Below are 21,362 nucleotides of genomic sequence, written 5' to 3' on the forward strand. Positions count from 1 at the left end.
ATCAAGAGTGAACACAAATAATTATAACAAGTCGCTATCCAATAGTCTTTATTCTTTCGCCCTACGTTGCCGGTATGCAAGCAACACTTTTAGGCGCCAATTATGCTTAATAATTATGGAGTAGTGGCTTTGACATAAATAAAAATATTCTTTTCATATTTCTTTACTTGCCACAAAAGGCAGAAACCGTCTGAACCTTAATTTTAGGAGAAATATAAATAGAGAGAATAAATTAATGTAAATTATCCTTTAAAATTTATGACAATTTAAAACAAACATTAATTGGTATATAGACGCTTCAAATAACATGTTTCTTGATTTTTAGTTTCTTATATGTAATCCTCTAAGTATGGACTACCTAAACTTGTGGAAAAAAAGTACTTGTTGGATATATGCCAGAAAAAGGGTAATTATTAACTAAACACTGTCATGCCCAAAGTGGGAAAATGAAAAGAACAACTTCAGTCATTCCAATCTGAAAAATGTGAAAAAGTACTCTGCTTATTACCAATCTAGAAAATTAATACTGTATAAAGAATTAGAAATAGTTAGATCATTTCTTTCATATTCTATCATCACGTTATTATGATACTATGATAGAGTTTTGACTAAATGTTGATTAAAGACCACCTTTGAGCACAGTATTCAGCTAAACTTGTAAAAAATTCTTATCATGGATGTCTGCTAGCTTTGTCGGTATATATCTTTGTGGTTGTACTAAAATATAGAATCGAATCTTGTCTATACTCTCCGAATGAAATTGACCTTTATGGGTCTATTGATTTTACAAATTGGACTACTCTTTATGAGCATCTAAAGATCGAAGAAATACATACATACATGAAAATAATTATAAATGTACGAGTATAATTATGCAAGACAAGGACTTTGAAGCAACCGTTGACAATTTGATTGTCAACGTTCATATTACAATTAAGCTTCGCATCTCCCACACGGCGTAATCGTTTCCTGAAGTAGCAATCTTAAAATTTGATGGAACAAGGTCACCAACATCATATCTTGAACCAATCTTAACAATAATCTTTTCATCAACCATGGCGACGTAAAGGTCGGAATCCGACGCCAATATAGTCACTCTACTTGATTCACATATACCATTCCTTACCCTGATTGAAGCCAACTTAACGATTTCCTCCTTTAGTCCCCATTCGAAAAAATGATCATAGAACTGTAAAATCACAAAATATAACTTGTGGTTAGTCTTAACATACTTAAAACAATGTAACATAATTCGAAAAATGAGTGAGGGATAGCTCAAGTAGTTAGAGCTTCTCTCCCGATTCTAAGAAATTCTGGGATCGATTCTCATCCCTACCCTTGTGGTTCTACACCAAAAAAAAAAAAAAAAAAAAAAAATGTAATTCGAAAAAGAATGTTGCAAAACTAGTGATCATACTTACAATTGATGGAATACCGGGATGAGTAAGAATATAAGCATATCCTAGCATAACTTTATCAGATGGGAAAGGCCACAAATTTTGAGTAGAACCAGTGTCATGGTTGTCAATGAAGGTAACAGCATGTCTTGGTGAAACTCCAATCATTCCACTCGGTCGCCCATACGAGTCCTTCATTCGCCACCATTCGTCTAGGACTGCAGCTTGCAAGATACCTTTGGTAGTAAAATCGAACGCAGTAACAACACCTCCACCAGCCTTTTCAACCCATGTAGCCAGCTCATTTCTATGTGCATCTTGATTATACGCCGGCTTACCATCTTGATAAGAAATCGAGTTCCAAAGTTCTCCTACAACAAAGTCCGGTTTAGTTTGCTTTACATATATCTTGGTTATGTTAGGTGCATAACCTTTCACAAAATCAAACCTCCAACCATCGAAACCAATCTCAGTTTTCAACCAATTCATCCAATCTGACAGCTCTTTTTGTACTCGTAAACTCAGATGATCGATATCAGGAGCAGCAGGATAACCAGCTCCAGTATCTAGGTGGCCAGTGCCATCTGAATATTCGATATCATCCCTACATATAGCCCAAGGACCCCAATCTAGGCGATCATCCGGAGTTCCTCCCTCGAATATACAATATATCCCTCTTGCATCTTTGTAGTCTGCACACCTATGGTTTATCACTATATCAGCAATACATTTGATTCCCTTATGGTGAAAACCCTTGATCAATGTCTTCAGCTGAAGCTCGTTTCCGTATTGAGAAGCATCAAGATCATACAATCTTCCTGGTAAATACCCTGCAATTCAAAGAGTTAAATTATCAAACATAACTGAATTCTATCATAACAAACTTGTTAAAGAAATATATAAATAAGAATGTATGATAAAGGACCATACCCTGAGGAGCAACCGAGTGGCTAGGTGGAGGAAGCCATATATGCGTAACTCCGGCTCTAGCAAGATCATCAATGGAGTTCATGAGCGAATTGTACAATCCTCCTTGTTTATTACATGACTCCCAATTGAATCCCTATTCAAGGGATATTTTCTTGTTATGTTAAATGATATTATCTTAGAAACTGCGAATATTAGCCAGAAAAAATATTGACAAAAATAGTAATATCATCTATAGGATAAAGACATACCTGAAACAGCAAGGTCGGATTAGGAGCAACAAGAAGAGGCGAAATGCCTAGAAGAAGACAGCAAAGTGAAACAAGAGGTAAGAACTTCATTATCGCTTCAACAATTTAGATTTGTACAGAAACTCATCCATCTTTTTAGATTATATAAACCAATCATTGAATTAAAAAATAATAAAAAAAACCAGTTGTTAAAAAGTCTTCGTCACCTTGTAAGTCAAGCTAAGAACGAGTAGTTTATTGGCCTTGCTAATTCACCTGTCTTGAAATTTATCAAGACTAGTAAGTAATTGATGCATCTTTTTCTACCTATGGTCAATTGCAGTCGCCTTTGGTCGTGTACAACAATTGCACTGATAATTTCTTTGAAATTGTGATAGGTTGCTACTAATTTTTGGGCATCCTGTTAATGGACTGAATTGTACAATAATTTTATGTAGTAACATAATACACAGTATACACCTAAAACTAGGAGCGGAATGCTAACAAATGGTGCAAAAGCTCATATACTGGCCAGAAATTAAAGATGAGTCCAATGAAATTTGATTTCCATACATTCAAATACATCAAAGACATTTCAGAGACATGCTCAAAGGCAAGTCTTCAAAAACCCAAGTAATCATCTGAAACAGTAATGAACCAATATCATTCATATCAAATGGGTACGAGGCAGATTATCGAAGCAACCCCCCTGCTTTGACTTGCCGATAACTGAGCAACTACCAGTCAGTTCCTTGCCTATCACAGGACCTGAATCCTCTACCTGACAAGGAAAAACAAATGTGCAAGTGGATTGATCATTGGGACTCAACGATCCACGAAAAAAGGCAAAGACAGCTGATAATCCCCTTATTATTCACCATGTTTCAGGCATACTCCTAAGCTCATTTTCCTCACTACTCTCGATCCAGCACAGGCAGTAAAACCTGTCCACTCTCTCCCTCGATCGAGCGATTTCTCAAGCAATTGTCTTAAACCAATCAGTATCCATTGATCTGTCTTGTTGAACTGGTAAGCCTTGAAAAAGGCACCTGTGATCGAACAGGGAGCCCCTTTTGAACAGGAAGTCCCCTCTGACCAGATAATTGATCAACAGGCTTGGGACCTGATACTGATCTTGAAAAAGCTTGTGCAAGATCAACAGCAGAAACAGCCTTTCCAAAACGCAGTCCAGAGTTGTTAGTATCACTAGGCTTTGGCTGTTCAACAGGCTTGCGCCAAGTCTCTGGTGAGGGTTGCCTCTCCTGCTGGTGCTTCTCGGTGTCTCGGACACTTCTCCAGTTTTCATTACGCCAATTCTTTCTTTGCACATCAGCTCTCTGAATATCTCCTCTTTGGTCTCTCTTCTCATGGCCTCTTCCAGTCCTCTGATCAATGGAAAGATTATCGATCCTTTCACCCTGGCGTGAGGTATTACCATATGCAGGAGTTACTACTTCAGCACGAGGGGAATCACTTTTAATCCTACACAAACAATCAATAATCCATATAAGTAAGCACATAGAACTGATTGAAACTTCAGTAATTTATGAACAGTTGAGAAAAATCATTCAGCATTTTAGATATGAACACCTCGCTCCTTCAATTTTGTGGTTAGAATATTTATGGGGAAGAGTAATATCATTACCGGCTTGGAACTTGCACTTCATCATGGCTGTTGATAACATCATGAACACCTCGCTCCTTCAAAATCTGGCCACGTAAAAGTAGTTGTTAGGACAAAAACAGATAACTAAACCCCCCACCCCATAAAAAAAAAATATTCATCCCTAAAGACCCTGGTCTTTCCTTATACTGCTTCAAATGCACCACATCCCCTCAATTGCAAGCAGCACGCCCCACGCTCTGAAGCAAAAGAAAGCTTTCTGTATCCTAGAGAAAAAGGTTAAGGGCTTTTCACCTTTCCCTTGAATAATTTCTATGTTTTCAGTCTGCCACTCGTTCTAGGATTAGCAAACTAGTCCTTAATTTCAACCTCATAACTAAAGTTTTTAAGACTGTCAGCTCAAGCCTCTAGCACTAAAAACTTAGGTCAGTTTAACTCATGAGTTTCCATGCCAACTGCTGTCCATTGAATCATGTCAGAGAAGTAAATCCGAACATTTGGAATTTTGGACACTATTAGGACAAGGACAATCCTAGGCAAGTCTGACTGTCTGAGTATATAAACATAAGTATATACAGAAAAAATAAAAGCTCACAGAAGTATATACCATTTCCCTTGGCCGAGCACCACCAAACACCGCCTTCCTGCATATATACAAACATATAATTAACTCCAAAGCCAGATTTATCAGGATTAAGTGAAAAATTAACTCAGCACAACAGATCATTCAATATAGACCAGAATATAGCCTTATAAGCAGGACAAAATACATGTTGAGAATTAAGTATTAAGTGAAGGTACTATGTAATGGTAGAAAATGAATCAGCAGAAATTTTCTATTGTAAGGAAACCATGGGTGATGGAAGTTTGTGAGACCCAAAATATAAAGACTGTCCATGTGCCACAGAAAAACTGTTAAATAGGTGCATATCAGATTATCAGGAACATCTTCTCCATCATTTGAGACAGAAAAAATGTTAAATCGGTGCATATGTTCAAAGCAGATGGGGCAGCAAGAACACACAGAATTAGCCCTCTCTAAAAGTCCTGTGGTAGCTTGGGGTGCAATTTGTAAATCTATTTCTTAGAGAGGTTAAGGTGTGAGAATACTGAGAAATTATGCCAAATGAAACATTATTTGTTTTGGGAAGCATGTTGGAATGTGCAAACAAGGATGAGAGCATGTGACTAGGCAGATGCACCATAATGCAGCTTACAGTTGCAGCTGGGTCTGAATTTTAAGTTATGAGAGGCATATTTATAAAATGGCATTGCTGATGCCACATGGCTTTGTTAATTTTTTCGTCAGTAATACTCTTACTTCAGATTATAATTTAAATAAATGGCAAGGGAAAAAATTTTAATTGACCAATTTAGGTTTGGGAATACCACAATGAACCTAAGAACTTCTTCATCTGTGGGTTAACAAGAGGCTACTAAAAGTTCAATAAAAGTTATTGGGGTCTAAGATAATCAGAACGGCCTACTCAGTCAACCTACCTCAGACTCATGGTCATATGTTTAATTTATTTGTTCTTTTACACAATCTAAAAAAAAAAAGGAAAAAGAATTATGGCCATATACAGATAAAAATAAGCATTTTATTTAAAACCTCCAAAACACATCACCATAGATACCAACTAAAATATCAGGAACCACTTCCCACCCCACCCTCTCTTCCCTTATAGGAAGGTTAAGTAGGGGAACTTTGACTTAATCTACCAGAACATAAGAGTAATTGTAAGCAATGTATAGAAAACACACTCGCTTATAATGAATCATCAAACATGATCAAAATATTCAAATCACAATCTATAAGCTATAACCCATAGAACCCCACCCTCCTTCCCTTACCCCAAAAAAATGCTCAAATAATGAAAAAATAGCAGAACAAAGTAGGGTGAAAATATTGCACAGATATGTCAGGCTACCACAAATCAGAAGCAACAGGGCAAGCTGCCTATGTCAAATTGAAATGATTCACAAACTCAACAATTCAAGTACATATTGTCCAAATAATAGAAAATTCAAAAGTAAGGAGAATCACAAGAAAATTACAAAATATAGATTAGACTTAGCAACTCTATCACAATTTATCTGCCAGAAGAAAAATTGATGGCAAAGAAAGGTAAATTTGGTGGACATCCACGGAAACAATACTTAAAGCTAATGGTTAATAATCCAAAGAAGGGTGCAGGTAAATTTGAGCTTCCTGAAACATCCAAGCAATCTAGAAAAGAACTTACCTTTCTCTTTGAGTATTTCCCACTAAATTGTCAGCTGGCTGCGAACGTGGCTTTAAGTTCAACTTTGGACGCTCCACAACCTGATGCCCTGCTGCTTCATTGCCACTTACTCCAGTTTTCACCTGGTTTGCTTCACTGCTACTTGGTCTAGGTTTCACATGACTTGCATTGCCATGGATTCTGTCTGAGTGACCAGTATCAATTGGTTGTTGAAAACCCTTCATAAAACAGAAATATGGGCACAACAATTAGCACAAGCATTTACAATAGAATACCTACAGCCTAGATATCAGAAAATCATCAAATTACCATATAAATCATACCTGCCTATAGTCAACAGAGGATGGCTCTTGGAGATCCAAAGGCTTGGTTCTTGGCAGTAGTTTCAGCTTAGGCCTTTCAGACACTTCTGGAGGCTGCTGCAACAGAGGACCTCCATACTTTCCATCAGGGTGAGCTGGTTGACCCTCGTTAGTAAACAACACAGAATTCTGCACCGGAGAATGCACCCTCTCAGCACCAGGCATCTCCTTAAAACCACCACGAATCCCATCTTCTATTGCAAGACCCCTTTCAGCATGCCTCACCAATGTAGTGTCATTATATTCCCTTTCACAAGATATGTTCACACCACCACCATAAAAGTCATTCTCCCTCCCACTCAAACTATTAGGCGAATCACATGACCTAATGACCTCTACATCCACCTGATGTTGCACTGGCCTAGTCTGCCATCTCCCAGAGGATATCTGGTCTAGTGCACTTGCTTGTGCAAACTTAGAAACAGTACTCTGTCCACTCCACGAAGATGACCCAACATCAAACACAACACGAGTCTCTTTCTTGACACCCCAGGCATTCGGCCTAGAACTCCCACCCGCACCTGAATGGCCTCCCTCAACAACCCTAGCCGAGTAAGAACTCCCCCCAGATCCCCCCATATGAGGCACCACAGGCCCCACACTCGGTTGCCCAGAAAACTTCCCACCATCAGCTCGAGGGTCAGACCGAATCGAAACCCCAATACTACTATCATCATTCACAGTCCTACGAGGAGCAGACGCACCCCCATCAAGCGGCTTCCTTTCATCCTCATCAAAATTCCTACCTATGTTAGCAGTACTAGTAAGAAAAGGGGTCTTATTATCATCCAAACTCCTAATCGAACCCGACGAGCTCGGGCGCAATCGATGGTCAGATCGACCCCCCATTGGGTTTCCCCATGAGCTTTGTCGATCAAAACCCGGTCGATCAGCCTGCCTCGCAATCCTGTTTTCATTCGCACAAGCAATATCAAGCTAGGGTTTTCAATCACAGATCCAATCCAATAAAAAAAACACTATAAAAAACATCTTTTTCCACACAAATTACAACCAAATAGCTAAAAAACAAAAATCAAATCAAAACCCAGATAGCTCAGATCTTAGGGCAATCGATTATCACATCAAAATCTACAAATAAAATCAAAATCAAACTAAAACAATAAGAATAGAAGAACATACACGCCAGGTGCAGAAGGAAGAGGAAGGTCAGATGGGATAGAACCGCCATGAAAATCCTTGAGAGTCATGGTGCTGCCGCAAGTTTTCTTCTTCGACATATTTTCACAGTCTTTCTCTCTCTCCAACTGAAATCAAAACCCTAAAAAAATTTACAGAATCTGGGAAATGGAGGAGAGAGAGAAAGAAGAAAAGCGCGAAAAAGATGAATGAATGAATGAAGAATTGATGGAATCGATGAACCCAGAAAGGGGGAAGGAGAGAGAAGAAGAAGTGTGATAGATTGATTCACGGGAGAAGAATTTGATTATGTTGTTGGCCTATTTCTATAATTTAAATTAACCATATATTATTAATTAATTACTTTTTTAATTAACAATGATTAACAATTGTCTGATGAGTGATGATCCTTTATACTGTATAGTGTATATTACGGAGTAGTATATATTTTGCCATTTGGTGATACTATGATCCAACATCTGTGATCTGTTCTAAGAGACTAGAAACTTAGAAAGTGACTTGTTATAGTTCAAGACGTGTTTGGCAACGACTTTTAATTTGAATTAATTAGTTTTTGGTCCGGATGGTAGGATAAGTCATAACAATGCAAAGTTTGATATATTAAGATGAAGTTAAATGAATTGAGATATAATGGTTAGATATTACTCCCTCCAAATGAATTGAGATGTCTTTCAAAAAAAAAAAAAAAAAAAAAAATAATAAGAATTGAGATGTGATGGTTAAATATTACTCCCTTTATCCAAATACAATACTGGTATTTACATATTCTATATAGTTTAAAATGTTTATCGAAAATCTTATTGCAACTTAAATGGAAAGTTTTTATACTAAACTCATGTATTGTGCCCGCCTTCACTACCTTTCTTTCTTTTACATTTTCGATCACTCCACCCTCCCAAACCCAATAGTAAAATTATTTATAGACAAAGAGAATATTACAATAGGTAGTAAGCTTAAAAAAAAAAAAAAGTAAACTTTACATTTCATTTGTTCTCTTTTAGTTGAACATTTCTACTTTATTTCACTCCTGCAAATACATAATTTCAATCATGCAAATACATAATTTCAATCATTTATACTCCATATCTCTAATTATAAATATGTCATGATTCGAATTTAAAGTTTGAGTGGTTCAATGAGTAAACGCTTGATCTTGTTCTTTGTTTCACCATCTTGAACGCTAAAACCATCTCCTTTTTGATATATGAAATGGCATACTCGTGCAGTATTTATAACAAGATTCACATAGGTTTGTTGCTTTGAAGTCGCACTGAGTAACTCCATGTTGATTTTACTCCAAGCACTGTCAATTATATCTTTCATATGCTCCCTAGCTATCTCCTCTGTTACACCCGTGTCTACCATGTAACACATGATGGATGAATGTGCGTCGCCCCTCTTATGTTCCGCCTATTGAAAGAGGGAAATACAACATAAAGTCAAGCTCGAATTTTTTCATCATTATATAAAATTAAAGTTATATACGACGTTTCAAAATAAAAAATTTCACATTAATACCATGAATATACTCTAGAGTATAGCTATTAAGTGTACGTGTACACAAATGAAAATTATTCATGTAGCCTAATAGTTGTTACGTTCTAGCTAGCCTTTTCAATTCATAATACTCTGTAAGATACCATACAAGCCGGGTTGCCTAATAAACATTATTACGCGCTATGTTATGGTACCTTACAGATCGGCCTATCTTACAGCTCAGGCCGATCTTTAAGGTACAACAAGTTTAATACAGCTCAATTCTTGTACTTACTGCTGAAGTTCCTTGATCATTCAAGAGTCGAATGATTAAAGACGAGTAATATATGAGATGTTGACTGTCTTCCCACTTATAATTGAGCTCCTCTGATGTACAATCAGCTGTGCAGAGAAGAGCAATAAGAGAAAGCAGAGGACCAGAGGAAGAGATCCATGCCGAACTCAGATAATCGTCTAGTGATGGTATATATCGCTTCTTATACCACCAAGCTTCCATTAGCAACGCTTTGCAAAAATCAGCCCACTAATAACAAAGAAAACATATCTGTTGATGAGTATTGACAACTCGAGTTTTCATATATGCAATAGCAATCAAAAGTACTTACACCGGTTTTTAAGAAAGGCGATATGTCATTCCACCCTTTAGCCTTTTGGATATCAGTAGCAATTTCATTAGTAGTTGTTACAAGTGCCTCGAAGCAAAGCTTCATGCACTCTGGAAGTTGACTAACTTCTTCAAAATCCCACCTGAAATGTGAATGGATCAAGTAGGTATAAGTTACGTCTTTTTAAATAGAAAGGATATGTATATGTAGACATCTACGTACGTACTAGTCTGAACGTGAGTATGAGGCTGTGTCTCATACTCCCTCCATTTCAAAATAACTGGCACGTTAAACTTTTTCCACTATTCATATACTTCGTATTACTTTTGACTTTTAGTTTTTTTGTTGATATAAGAACAACATATATTATCATAAAATATGTTTTTAGATAATAAAGTTTCATAGCATAACTTTTTTTCTTTAATAATTTTCATTAATATTTACTCGTGTAAAAATGGAAATTAATTTTGGCACACCCTTTATTAATTTTGGCACACCCCTATGTGAGAGAGCATAGAAAATTGTGCTCTCACATAAGGGTATGCCAAAATCAATTAAGGGTGTGCCAAAATCATTTCCCTGTAAAAATAAGGTCAAACTATAGTGTATCGACATGTGCGTAAAGTTTGACTATGTCAGTTATTTTGGGACAGAGGGATTGGAGTTCGTAATTTTGTATTTCAATCTGAGGTTATTAGAGATACTTATAAACCAACCTCTCCACAATTCTGGTGAAGCACTCTAGCTCTTCCAAAGAGCCATATATATCATACGCATCATCAAGAACAAGTACAAAAGTTACAACTTTTGTAAGGCATTTTCTGAGAAGTGAATATTGTGGTTCACACGCGACTCCAACTGTCCATAAGAAACTCTCAACTAATCGATCTCGTGTGAAGCTGATGTTTTCAATAAGCCCAAGATTTTTCCACCACCTGAAAACATGGAAAAGTTTAGGAGACCCTTTGAAAATACGATTTACATATGTCAACATTATTGTTCCTAATGTCGCATAACATTTAGAAATAGAGGGACTACAAGCTAAAATTATTATTATTATATCCTTACCGCGACATTTCTTTGAGATCTTCTACGTGCATGGCTTGTACAATGTTGAAATTAAGCTTAGCCAATTCAAGTAATATTAGATTCTTATTATCTTTGAGTTCATAAACACGAATTTGGCGGCTGACATCAAACCACAATACTTTTCTATGGCATGGAATTTCTGAGGCAAAAGCCACTTGTTTAGCAAGGTTGACATCCATGTCCAAATAGTTTTCAGTGAGATACTTTTGAGAAAAAGCCTTAGCCTTTTCCATCAACTCTTCGCCGTCCACTGCTAGGTGACAAGCCTCAAACAACTCAAGGATGCCTCTAATGTCAGATTTTGAACTCGAGTTTTCCTTGAGCAAATCCATCTCATCACCAATGAAATCGACAAACATTTCTGAGAAATCAAACAATTCAGTACGTTAATTAGTACTTTTATTATCGATTTTTTAGTCTTAACTCTTAAGGTTTAGGATGCAGTTAAGGATTCATCACCTTGCGAAACATTATAGCCATGTTGCCGAAGAAGCCGAAAACTAAGTGAAGTACCAAGGATATCCTGTTCAAAACAAGCATTATTGCTGTTCAAATTAGAAACCATGGAATCAAGGGTATCCATGATTTCCATGTGTAACACGTTGGACAGACCGAGCTTCCTAATGGTTTCGACTACGTGTGGCTTCGACAACTCTGATACTTCACTCAACATATGCATAACCTTAACTTTAAGCTTCTCTGCCCGTTCTCTGTATTTTTTTTCCTGCATAAAAAAATTCTTGTTATAGTACTCTGCATTTTATTGTGGATTATGTAACAAAAAAAAATAACTTAACTGCCAAGTTAAATAGGCGAATAATTTTGATAATAAATGTTCGTCCAAATCCTCCACAACAAGCCGCAGGGCAAGTTATGTGACATAGACGGTCTAATAACCCGAACCAATAATAAAAAATGAGTACAATGAACAGTTTTGTACGAAAAATAAAAGATCATATGATATGATTAAAACGTGAATATATATCTAATATATATATAGATTATATATCATATCTCACGTACTGTAAATTCACTTGTAAGAGACTGGACCAAATCATAGCTCCAGATGTTTGGCTTATAATTAGCACTTCGTCGTTCATGTGTTACGCCACATGAATCCGATTTCATCTCACAGAGTGGCTGGTTTAACGGGTTTTGTGTATAGTTTGTGCTATTCATGTTGGCTCGCTCACTAGAGCGTGTAGATATTAATGTGAATGTTGTGCAACTTGATCTTGGACCTCAGAAACTGGTAGTTTATATAGGCAACAGAATTACTGAAATAATTTTCTTTGGATATTTTAGCTATTAATATCAGAATTTGAAAATTCAATGTGTTCACCACATATTTTTTGCTACATACACAAGGAAAGGACACATTAAATTCTTATTTTTATTGTGTGTCTGACCATTGACCACACAAGGTATATACATCATGTTTGTGATGTCATTCAAATAAAGAATGATGGATAGTTCAAGTGGTTAGAGCTTTCCTCCTAATTTCAGGAAATCCTAGGATCAATTCTCATCACCCCGGCCCATCCTTGTGGCTCTCTAAGTACTAAAAATAAAAACAGATGATTATAGTCCCTCTGTCACCTAATTTGCATGGAAATAGAAAAAAAAAAAATTGGATAAAGTTAGAGTGTTAAAAAAATAAAAAGTGTAAATTGTGTGGGGGTAAAAGTCGTAAGACAATAAATACAAGGAATTAATTAGAGTTAAATCGAATTTTCGACAACATATAGAGTTCATAATTTGAGCATTACCTTTAATCCTTTTATAAATCCTTATTAGAAGAGAAATTTATATGTCAAAAAGTAATATTTTTTTAAAAGGAAAAAAAGTAATAAAATACAGAGTATTATAATAGTATTGGATCTAAAATAAAAGCTACGGAGTAACATATATCATACAAAGTAATTTGTATAGAAGAGAATTGGATGGGTTCTCAACCAAAAATGTTATTACCATTATCATTGTCATTAACCAGGAATAATGTTATTAAGATATAGTTGAAAAAAAAAATTATACATCCGGGTATAAGATGTACTGAGGTTATGTTTTTGCTTATTTGGTGATTAAATGAGTAACTAGTGTGTGTCCCGAACGATGCCCCGAATTGCTAGTTTGTACTTCTTTAATTTGATAATTATGTTCAATTATTGTATAGCTAGTGTGAGATTTGGGCGTTATCTCGGATGTTACAGATTTATTTTTTTTACTTCATATGTATTTATTTTCCAATCTTGTGAAAAATAAATAAATTAAATAACCTCTAATTTAAAAGCAATATATAATGTTACATATGTGAAAATTTAAAACAATAATAAAAGTTAGTTGAGATGGTAAGTGTGTAGCATTTATTTCTTTGAGGTTGAGGGTTCGAATCTTAATAAAACCATATTTTATTAATTTTGTTAAATGAAGTCGCAAGCTTACGTGTCGTTGACGTGGCATTGTGACATGATGTCATATACGTTGAAGAGTGCCACGTGGCACCGTTCCTTTAAAAGGAACGCCTTTTAATATATAGTATAGATAGATAGATAACCATCTTCACTTAATCATAAAATAAGCAAAAAAAAAAAATACCTTTTGTGCATCGTACATCTGGGTGTATATAACAAAAACAACAACCAACGTGGTCAACGATTAAATCTTAGACACGACACGACAACACGATCGAAACCTGCACGACACGAGCACGAAGTTACTGAGAGAAAACACGAAGTCAATACGACACGACACGAAATCAACCCGAACACGACCCGTTTAGATAAAGTGGTTAAATTATGCATTTATCTTGCATTTTACATAGTTTTTGATAGATTTTATGAGCAGCACAAAATTGACACGAGACCAAACACGAACACGACACGACTTTTTGCCAGCTCTAATTAAGGTTACATCACAAAACTATAGTTATGTTGTTTCTTGAAAATATTCATGCATGGAGACATGGCAAATTTGGTAATATCTCATATCACTAACAAGACAAAATCAATACTGGTAGCACAATTGTAAAGTGTTCACATCTTTTTTTATTTTTTTATTTTTTTTTTTTTTTTTTTTTTTTTGTGACTAGCATGTAATATGAATCTATGATCATGCAATTGACGTACGAGCTTCAAAAAATGGTAGGCCAACTCGGCAACTCAGATATTATCCTAGAGGATTAGAATTTAGAAATTATGTATGGAATACAAAAGGGGCCATTTTGCTCATTAACAGGAACACAACAATATCTTTTTACAAACAAAAAGGGCCAATCCGATTTAGACTAAGCTAGTTATGGTATACTTTACTCGTATAAATAAGATGAATGGGTCTACCTTAAACTCCTTGGAGAGACCGAGAGAGAATGAGTTTTCAACCATAAACCTCTAATGCAAGTTAAATTATATTAATGTTAAAAAGAATAAGTACTTTTGTCAAATACGAAGTATACAAAGTATGGCCTGCTAAATTAGTCAAATTCATACGCAAATGATTAGAAAACCTTTACATACAAAAGGTACCAAATAACACAAAGTTTTATATGTGACTAGTCATACCGTGTGGTTAGGATTACTTGGTTGATTAGGAGTTATTTGAATTGATTATGAGTTACTCGGCCGGTCAGGAATTACTTAGTCAGTCAGAGTTACCCGTAAACAAACATGAAAGAAGGATGATAATATAACTTATTATGCACTTATGCTATGATATTCTAGAAAATTCGTTGACTAATCAAACTTTGACTTATGCAATCTGATTGATTAACTGCTTCCCTAAAGGCTTGGGCCTGAAAATTTCTGAGCTGAAGGGCTTTTAAATTAACTAATCAAGCCCACTTAAATAAATTTTTCGATTACATATTTGGCTTATATTCTCAATGTGGGATAATCTATATCTATCTATACTTTATTTTTTAGTATTTAAAAACTATAACCAAGAAACTAAGAAAGACACATGTCCCCATCCATTCTATTACACTTCTCTAACCATAGTGACACATGTCATCTTACACTATTAATTTTTTATTACACCATTTTTTTTAATTCTTTCATTAAACTTATACTTCATCTTTCATACACACTTCATCTCTCCCCTTTAATTCAACCTTTTCCTATTCTCTCTTTAATTTTAGCCCTTCCACCTTCTATTTAAGCCTCTTTTTTAAAGTTCCAAAATTTTAATTTCTTTAATCATGTTTCCGATTACATATTATACCCTATAATATAATGACTTAATGATATTTTCCCACTTATCTCTCAATAACATTTTATTTGAATAACCCGTACATTGCACGGGCTAGAAGGCTAGTTTAATTTAAACAATAATAAAGTGATTGATATTATGCACCCTTCATCCCTTCATAATTCTTGACTTCTTACCCCAAAACCAACACACAATAAATTCCTTTTACACGATAATATTTTTATACAACAGTTGCAACGTGTCGGCATCATAACTCACAAATAATAGGAGCATTTTATGAGAAATTGGAAATTAATTTAAAATAAAATGATCATGATCGAATTTCTTGTAGTTGGTTATAATCTACGGAGTAATTACCATTTCATAAACCATACAACGATTGCATTTAAATTTATGTCCACTCTAAGCTTTTGAAAAACTACTATCTTTCTGTAGTAAAGTGCTTCCTTAGTTCCTTACTATCTTATTACGTATTAGTGAAATGGATGATGTAACTTGCTGCAATTTGTTAGTTTTCTAAAGGATCATTATATAATTGTAGATAAAAACAGCTGAAAATCATTGTAAAGTGTACAAAAACTTCCAGTCCAAAAACATAGTACTAGTAAATATAGCTAAGAAGATGCTGTATTTCCTCTTCAATTCTTCAATAGATCCTTGCTCTTCAGATACTCCACAGTCGAGTCATAAATCTCTTCAATCCCATACTTGAACTCGAATCCCTCGTGAACGAGTTTCTCTGAAGAAAGGATCAATTTGGCCTTAGAAGGAAGTTCTCCGAAACTGCAGTAGTCATCAACCAAAATGTAACAAAAATAAAATCACTGTCCTTGAGTTATACATAATCATTGTAACGCTACAAAGTTAATATAAACTACAATTTAAAAAGAATAGTCTGAAATCATACTCTGTAGGAACATTATACTGAGGGAATTTGTTACTTAGGAACTTCGCGAGATCCACAACACTAGTGTTAACAGCACAGCAGATGTAACGCCCTGAAGCTGATTTATTCTCAGCTAGGAAAATGTGTGCACGACAAACATCTTCTACGTGTGTAATCGAGATTGAACCAGACAGTAACTGCATACCCTTCATACCATTTATGAGGGACTCATTTCCTGCAAAATCGCAACATATTTCCTGCAGGATATGAGTCTTATGACTATATAGGACTAATGAATATATTTTGTACATTTCGAATGAGAATAATGGACCTGTTAGGAGGCACGTAGCAAGACCGATGCTGCTGGGGACACCGGGAGTGAATGCAGCACCGGTGATCAAAGATGGTATCACGGTAATGAGATCAAGGTTGTTTTCCTTTGCGAATTTCCAGGCTTCTTTTTCACCTAGTGTCTTAGATACAGGGTAGCCCTGTAAATTATTAAAGAACAAGCTCAATTATAATCTAAAGTGTGACACATTTAATTAATGTGGTAGTATAAACTTGTTTTAGTACCCAAAGAGGTGGCTTTTTGGAGTAGAGGAAATCAACATCAGTCCAATCCTCCTCACTCATAACAAGACCATCCCCGGTGAGACTATTGATCGAAACAGCAGCTGCAGATGAAGTCATAACAACACGTTTCACAGATTTTGCTTTCGTGCAGGCTGTCAATACGTTTATTACTCCTTGCATTGCAGGCTTAATCATATCTGCCTGTCAATATCAGACTTGAAGGTCAATCTTACTTAAGTAATCATCAGTATAAAGATCAAAGTCGATACTTCCTATATTAGTAAATACTTACCTCAGGGTCCTGAGAGGCAAAGTTGACAGGGGTAGCCACTAGGAAAACAACATCACAGCCTTCTACCGCGACATCAAAGCTCCCTTCATCAGTTAAATTTGCTTTGAATATTTCCAACTCACCAAGATCTTTCAGTGCTAAGAGATGTGAAATCTTCTTCTCATCACCTACATCAATCAACAAATTGTACAAGCATTTAATTATATGTCGATATCACGTATCTAATTTAATAGAAATTTAGGTGAAACTTAAACTTCCTGTGTTACTGTCTTACACAATTATAGACAGTACCATGAAATAAAAATGTGCTCAAAAGAAAAGTGTTAGAAAGAGAGTTACCAGGGTCTCTAGCAGTCGTATTGACCGAATAACCCTTTCGCAATAACAATTTAACAAGCAGGGATGCCACAAATCCTGTACCTCCTATGACACAGGCTTTCATGCTCTTCTTCTCTTCATGATCATGTTGTTGGATTAATCCAGCCATATTATATATTTATTTATTTTTGCGAATCTTAAAAGGACAATAATTTAGGTACGATTGTTATATCCTAAATATTATGTAACAATGAAGTTCTAAGGTTTATGTTTTTGTAATAATGTTTGGCTTTTTAGTCTGTCTCATATATATGTACAAAGAAGGATACGTAGAGATTAGCAAGTCAAGAAATTTTGGCAGATGAAAATGTGATTTTCTAATGCAACATGAAGGTGTGCATGTGACTATCTACTCATAGTATCAAACGGTCAAACCTCGTTTGCTAATTAACTATATCTAGCTGTACATCAAAGTATTATAAAAAATGTATTATGCTCGCGGACCTCACAATTCATTTGATAGATGATACTCCTTCCGTTTCATAATGTTAGTCTCCTTTAGAATCTTTTGACCATTAAAAAATTAAAGGTTCTTTATTGTTGTACAGGTCCTAATTGTTGATTTGTTGTACACAAAATAGTTACAATAAGGTTTTTTAGGTTGTGATGTCAATGTGGGACTAATCCTGACGCCCTGACGGAACAACTCCGTAATATTATCAATTAAGCAGTAGAAATTTTATGATATTATATTATGATCAACAAAATAATTTTACTCATCAGTCTGAATTTTGAGAAGAGTTTGCAAGATTTTCTCAACAAAATACTTCTAATAAACATTAATGTTATACCCTTTTTACCCTGTAACTAGGATACATGTAAATGTAATGTTAGAAAGCGTAAAAGTCAAAGTGTATCAATTCAAAACAATAGGGATTATGGTCTACATATTATTTCAGTGACAAACTCATAGAAATATTTTTAAGAATTACAGAAGTGAATAGTCTATAGTTCTACACTAGCTAAAATACATTGAAAGAAAGATACTAGTGGCAAGTAAGAGCAAAGTTTTGAGTGATCCTAGTTGAGAAGTATAAACCGAGCTCGATTCATCAAATGAAGCACAAGTTGACTGAGATGGAGAGCAGAGGTTTGGGTTACCAATAAACGAATCCGCCTTGAAGAGAGCAAACTGTCCCTCAGATGGAATTCTACCTGACAAGTTGTTATATGAAAGATCAAGTGTCACTAAACTAGTCATATTCTGCATGTCAGTAGGAATTTCACCACTCAAATGGTTTTCTGACAGATTCAGACTGCTCAAAATCTTCAAATTTGAAATTTCATGTGGGATTCTTCCACTAAGGTGATTGTTGCTGATATCCAAGGACATCAGAGAGGAGCAATCTCCCACTGTTTTCGGTATCTCCCCAGTTATGTAGTTGTCTTTAACATCGATGATCGATATATTTTTCAGACTGAATAACTCATCAGGAATGTTTCCTGATAAGTTATTATTTCCAAGAAAGAGTTTCTGTAATCCAACCAACTTCTGAATAGATGGAGGAATACTTCCGGTGATGGAGTTGTTCGAAAGGTCTAGAGTCTGGAGGGAATCTCCTGAAATATACAGGGGAATTTCACCAGCCAAGTTGTTGTGATTGAGTTCAATAATATTAGCCCTTGGCAAGTTCAATAATCTAGAGGGAATCGAACCATTTAACGAGTTTGTTGCTAATCTTACTCGAACCAAGGTCTTGCAGTTTCCTAGCTCTTCAGGGATAGGACCAGTAAAAGAATTCTCAAACAATATAAGTTGCTCTAATCTTCTTCCTTTGCAAAGCTGTTTTGGAATTTGACCTGTAATTTGATTGTCTGCTACATCAACCCTTTCGAGTTTTCCATTCTGGCCTAGATTTTCAGGTAGTTGACTGTTGAAGTTGTTGCTCCATATAAGAAATTTTCTAAGCCTAGGAAGCTCAGAGATTGAATCAGGGATCGGACCATTCATTTTGTTCGAAAATAGGCTGAGAAATTCAAGCTTCTTGAGCTGTGAAAAACTTTCAGGCATTATACCTGTGAGTGAATTAGAAGAAAGGTCAAGTTCTCTCAAATTGGCTAAATCACCAAATTCAGCTGGTATATGACCTGTAATATTGTTTTTCTGCAGGTAAAGAGTGTCTAATTCACTCAGGTGACTAAAAGTTGCAGGAATACTGCCAGAAAGGTTGCATACAGCTGCATCAAGATCTCGAAGTGATCTTATGAAACCCCACTCATTAGGGATACCTCCCTCGAAAGTGTTGTAACGGCCTACAGACAAGAACTGGAGTTTCGACAAATGTGATAAGCTCGAAGGAAGCTTACCAGTCAGTGAATTACCATTCAAGCCTAAGTACTCCAAGCCTTGGATCTCTGAGTATTGATATGGAATCTCACCTGAGAAGTAGTTTCCTCCAAGAGCCAGATGCTTCAGTTTCTTAAGGCTCGTGAACTCTGTAGGTAGTGGCCCGGAGAAGTTGTTGTTATAGACATCCAAGACTTCTAGCTGAGTCATTTTGCTGAACATAATTGAATGCAATTGCCCAGTTATGTTGTTGTTTGAGATGTTAAGAAGTTGCAACGTCGATAAGTTTGCTACTTGGGGTGGAAGACTGCCTGACAGATTAGTAGCTGTTAAAATCAGAGTATTCAGCTGGCTAAACTGTCCGATTTCAGGTGGGATTGAACCATATAGAGGAACACATGAGATGTTTAGACCGATTACTCGAGAGCTCATGTCACATGAGACCCCTGAAAACAAGCAATGTGATGCTGGTGTTGAAGATTGTTTCCAGTCTTCAAGGGCTGAGCTCCGAGGTCCAACCAAAGACGCCTTCAGTTTAAGCAGTAGTTCAAGTTCTGCATAGCCATAGCAGAAAGTGTAAGTAAAAAACAAATGTATGAGTGAAATTTTCAGCAAGCAATAAGCCATTTTCTGTTGATGTAAATTTTATGATATAAGCTGTAGAAATGAATTATAGAGTTATAGTTGATAAACTAAGCAATGAATATGTTTAAATTTAAAGTGCTTTTTTACCAAACAGAAAAAACAAAGGAATCAGCATCTTAGCTAGGTTCTTTCAGATGATGCAATGTAGCCAAACATTTACCTGAATTGCAAAAGATTTATAATGAGGATGATTAAAGTTACTTTATGAAAGAACAAAGAACAAAGCCAAGTTACAAGAACATGCAATTTCTTCTTTTATAGAACTAAAAGGAGAAGAGGAATTTGTAAAAAAGTAAAAACATTCAGAACACTAAAACAAGCATATGTTCCAAGAGCATTAGTATAGTATGAAAAGCACTTTGAAGGAATCACGAGGTGCTGCACTTCTGCAAATCACAGTATAACCCTGAACCCTGGAGCATATATATGCATATGATGTAGACGGAAATTGATCATGAGTAAATTATTGTAGGGAATAAAGAATGGAAGTACAAGCATATGTTCCATAAGCATTAGCACGAAAAGCAATTTGAAGGAACCACGAAGTGCATATTATAATCCAAACCCCGGAGTATATAATGTAGACAGAAATTGATCCCGAGTAATGAAAAAAAGAGGGAAGTCTGTCAGAACACTGTATGATCACCAACGCCCCCACAGGAGGCAGAAGGAGCGATCTTCAATTGCTTGTCATTGATCAGGGATCAACAATAGCAGATAGTTACACTCAGATCATAACGGGCCTAAATCATCACCCAGATTTAGTACACTAAGGAGACAGAGTTACGACCTATAGAACAAATCCTACAAGTATGGTCGTACCCATCAAACACTATGCCATTATTAAAATATTGTTTTTTATTTAGCATCATGATCAATGTGGGACTCTATTATACCTTTTAATTTTAATGCTCTATATTTTATATTTTATTATCGACACTGTTCCACATTCAACCTTAT

General features: G+C 35.7%; 4 protein-coding genes and 1 pseudogene across 4 annotated transcripts; all 5 read right to left on the minus strand.

Annotated features, from left to right (window-relative positions):
• Positions 1 to 755: 755 nt before the first annotated feature.
• LOC145611593 (alpha-amylase-like) lies at positions 756 to 2,703 on the minus strand. The gene is made up of 4 exons (XM_081666932.1): positions 2,576 to 2,703; positions 2,328 to 2,460; positions 1,422 to 2,227; positions 756 to 1,189 (listed from the first exon to the last, which is right to left on the minus strand). The coding sequence occupies exons 1-4, from the start codon at positions 2,663 to 2,665 to the stop codon at positions 923 to 925; spliced, it is 1,296 nt and encodes a 431-aa protein (XP_081523058.1). The 5' UTR covers positions 2,666 to 2,703; the 3' UTR covers positions 756 to 922.
• A 396-nt stretch (positions 2,704 to 3,099) lies between these two features.
• LOC145610264 (uncharacterized) lies at positions 3,100 to 8,162 on the minus strand. The gene is made up of 6 exons (XM_081665573.1): positions 7,927 to 8,162; positions 6,748 to 7,693; positions 6,425 to 6,642; positions 4,786 to 4,822; positions 4,200 to 4,264; positions 3,100 to 4,036 (listed from the first exon to the last, which is right to left on the minus strand). Exons 1-6 carry the CDS (start codon positions 8,022 to 8,024, stop codon positions 3,553 to 3,555), a joined length of 1,848 nt encoding a protein of 615 aa, XP_081521699.1. The 5' UTR covers positions 8,025 to 8,162; the 3' UTR covers positions 3,100 to 3,552.
• Positions 8,163 to 8,288: 126 nt separating this feature from the next.
• Positions 8,289 to 12,339, minus strand: LOC145610265 (alpha-farnesene synthase-like). Its single transcript, XM_081665574.1, has 7 exons — positions 12,159 to 12,339; positions 11,595 to 11,859; positions 11,115 to 11,496; positions 10,763 to 10,981; positions 10,047 to 10,188; positions 9,716 to 9,964; positions 8,289 to 9,354 (listed from the first exon to the last, which is right to left on the minus strand). Exons 1-7 carry the CDS (start codon positions 12,312 to 12,314, stop codon positions 9,061 to 9,063), a joined length of 1,707 nt encoding a protein of 568 aa, XP_081521700.1. The 5' UTR covers positions 12,315 to 12,339; the 3' UTR covers positions 8,289 to 9,060.
• A 3,637-nt stretch (positions 12,340 to 15,976) lies between these two features.
• LOC145611836 (anthocyanidin reductase ((2S)-flavan-3-ol-forming)-like) lies at positions 15,977 to 17,592 on the minus strand. The gene is made up of 6 exons (XM_081667213.1): positions 17,432 to 17,592; positions 17,093 to 17,259; positions 16,801 to 17,001; positions 16,556 to 16,715; positions 16,246 to 16,459; positions 15,977 to 16,121 (listed from the first exon to the last, which is right to left on the minus strand). The coding sequence occupies exons 1-6, from the start codon at positions 17,577 to 17,579 to the stop codon at positions 15,977 to 15,979; spliced, it is 1,035 nt and encodes a 344-aa protein (XP_081523339.1). The 5' UTR covers positions 17,580 to 17,592.
• Positions 17,593 to 21,022: 3,430 nt separating this feature from the next.
• LOC145612896 (small nucleolar RNA U3) lies at positions 21,023 to 21,222 on the minus strand (annotated as a pseudogene).
• Between the last annotated feature and the right edge of the window lie 140 nt (positions 21,223 to 21,362).

The sequence above is a fragment of the Chenopodium album genome, chromosome 24, assembly GCF_948465745.1.
Source record: "Chenopodium album chromosome 24, dcCheAlbu1.1, whole genome shotgun sequence".
Lineage (NCBI taxonomy): Eukaryota > Viridiplantae > Streptophyta > Magnoliopsida > Caryophyllales > Amaranthaceae > Chenopodium > Chenopodium album.

Coding starts and splice junctions, on each gene's coding strand:
- LOC145611593 (XM_081666932.1), bottom strand. CDS start 2,665: ATGAAGTTCTTACCTCTTGTTTCACTTTGCTGTCTTCTTCTAGGCATT. Junction 2,461..2,575: donor ATCCGACCTTGCTGTTTCAG/GTATGTCTTTAT, acceptor TCCCTTGAATAG/GGATTCAATTGGGAGTCATG. Junction 2,228..2,327: donor CCACTCGGTTGCTCCTCAGG/GTATGGTCCTTT, acceptor TTTGAATTGCAG/GGTATTTACCAGGAAGATTG.
- LOC145610264 (XM_081665573.1), bottom strand. CDS start 8,024: ATGTCGAAGAAGAAAACTTGCGGCAGCACCATGACTCTCAAGGATTTT. Junction 4,265..4,785: donor GTGCTCGGCCAAGGGAAATG/GTATATACTTCT, acceptor TTACGTGGCCAG/ATTTTGAAGGAGCGAGGTGT. Junction 4,037..4,199: donor GAAGTGCAAGTTCCAAGCCG/GTAATGATATTA, acceptor TTGTTTGTGTAG/GATTAAAAGTGATTCCCCTC.
- LOC145610265 (XM_081665574.1), bottom strand. CDS start 12,314: ATGAATAGCACAAACTATACACAAAACCCGTTAAACCAGCCACTCTGT. Junction 10,982..11,114: donor GATCTCAAAGAAATGTCGCG/GTAAGGATATAA, acceptor CCATGTTTTCAG/GTGGTGGAAAAATCTTGGGC. Junction 9,965..10,046: donor CGCCTTTCTTAAAAACCGGT/GTAAGTACTTTT, acceptor CTTTGTTATTAG/TGGGCTGATTTTTGCAAAGC.
- LOC145611836 (XM_081667213.1), bottom strand. CDS start 17,579: ATGGCTGGATTAATCCAACAACATGATCATGAAGAGAAGAAGAGCATG. Junction 17,260..17,431: donor TACGACTGCTAGAGACCCTG/GTAACTCTCTTT, acceptor TGATTGATGTAG/GTGATGAGAAGAAGATTTCA. Junction 16,460..16,555: donor TGCTACGTGCCTCCTAACAG/GTCCATTATTCT, acceptor GCGATTTTGCAG/GAAATGAGTCCCTCATAAAT.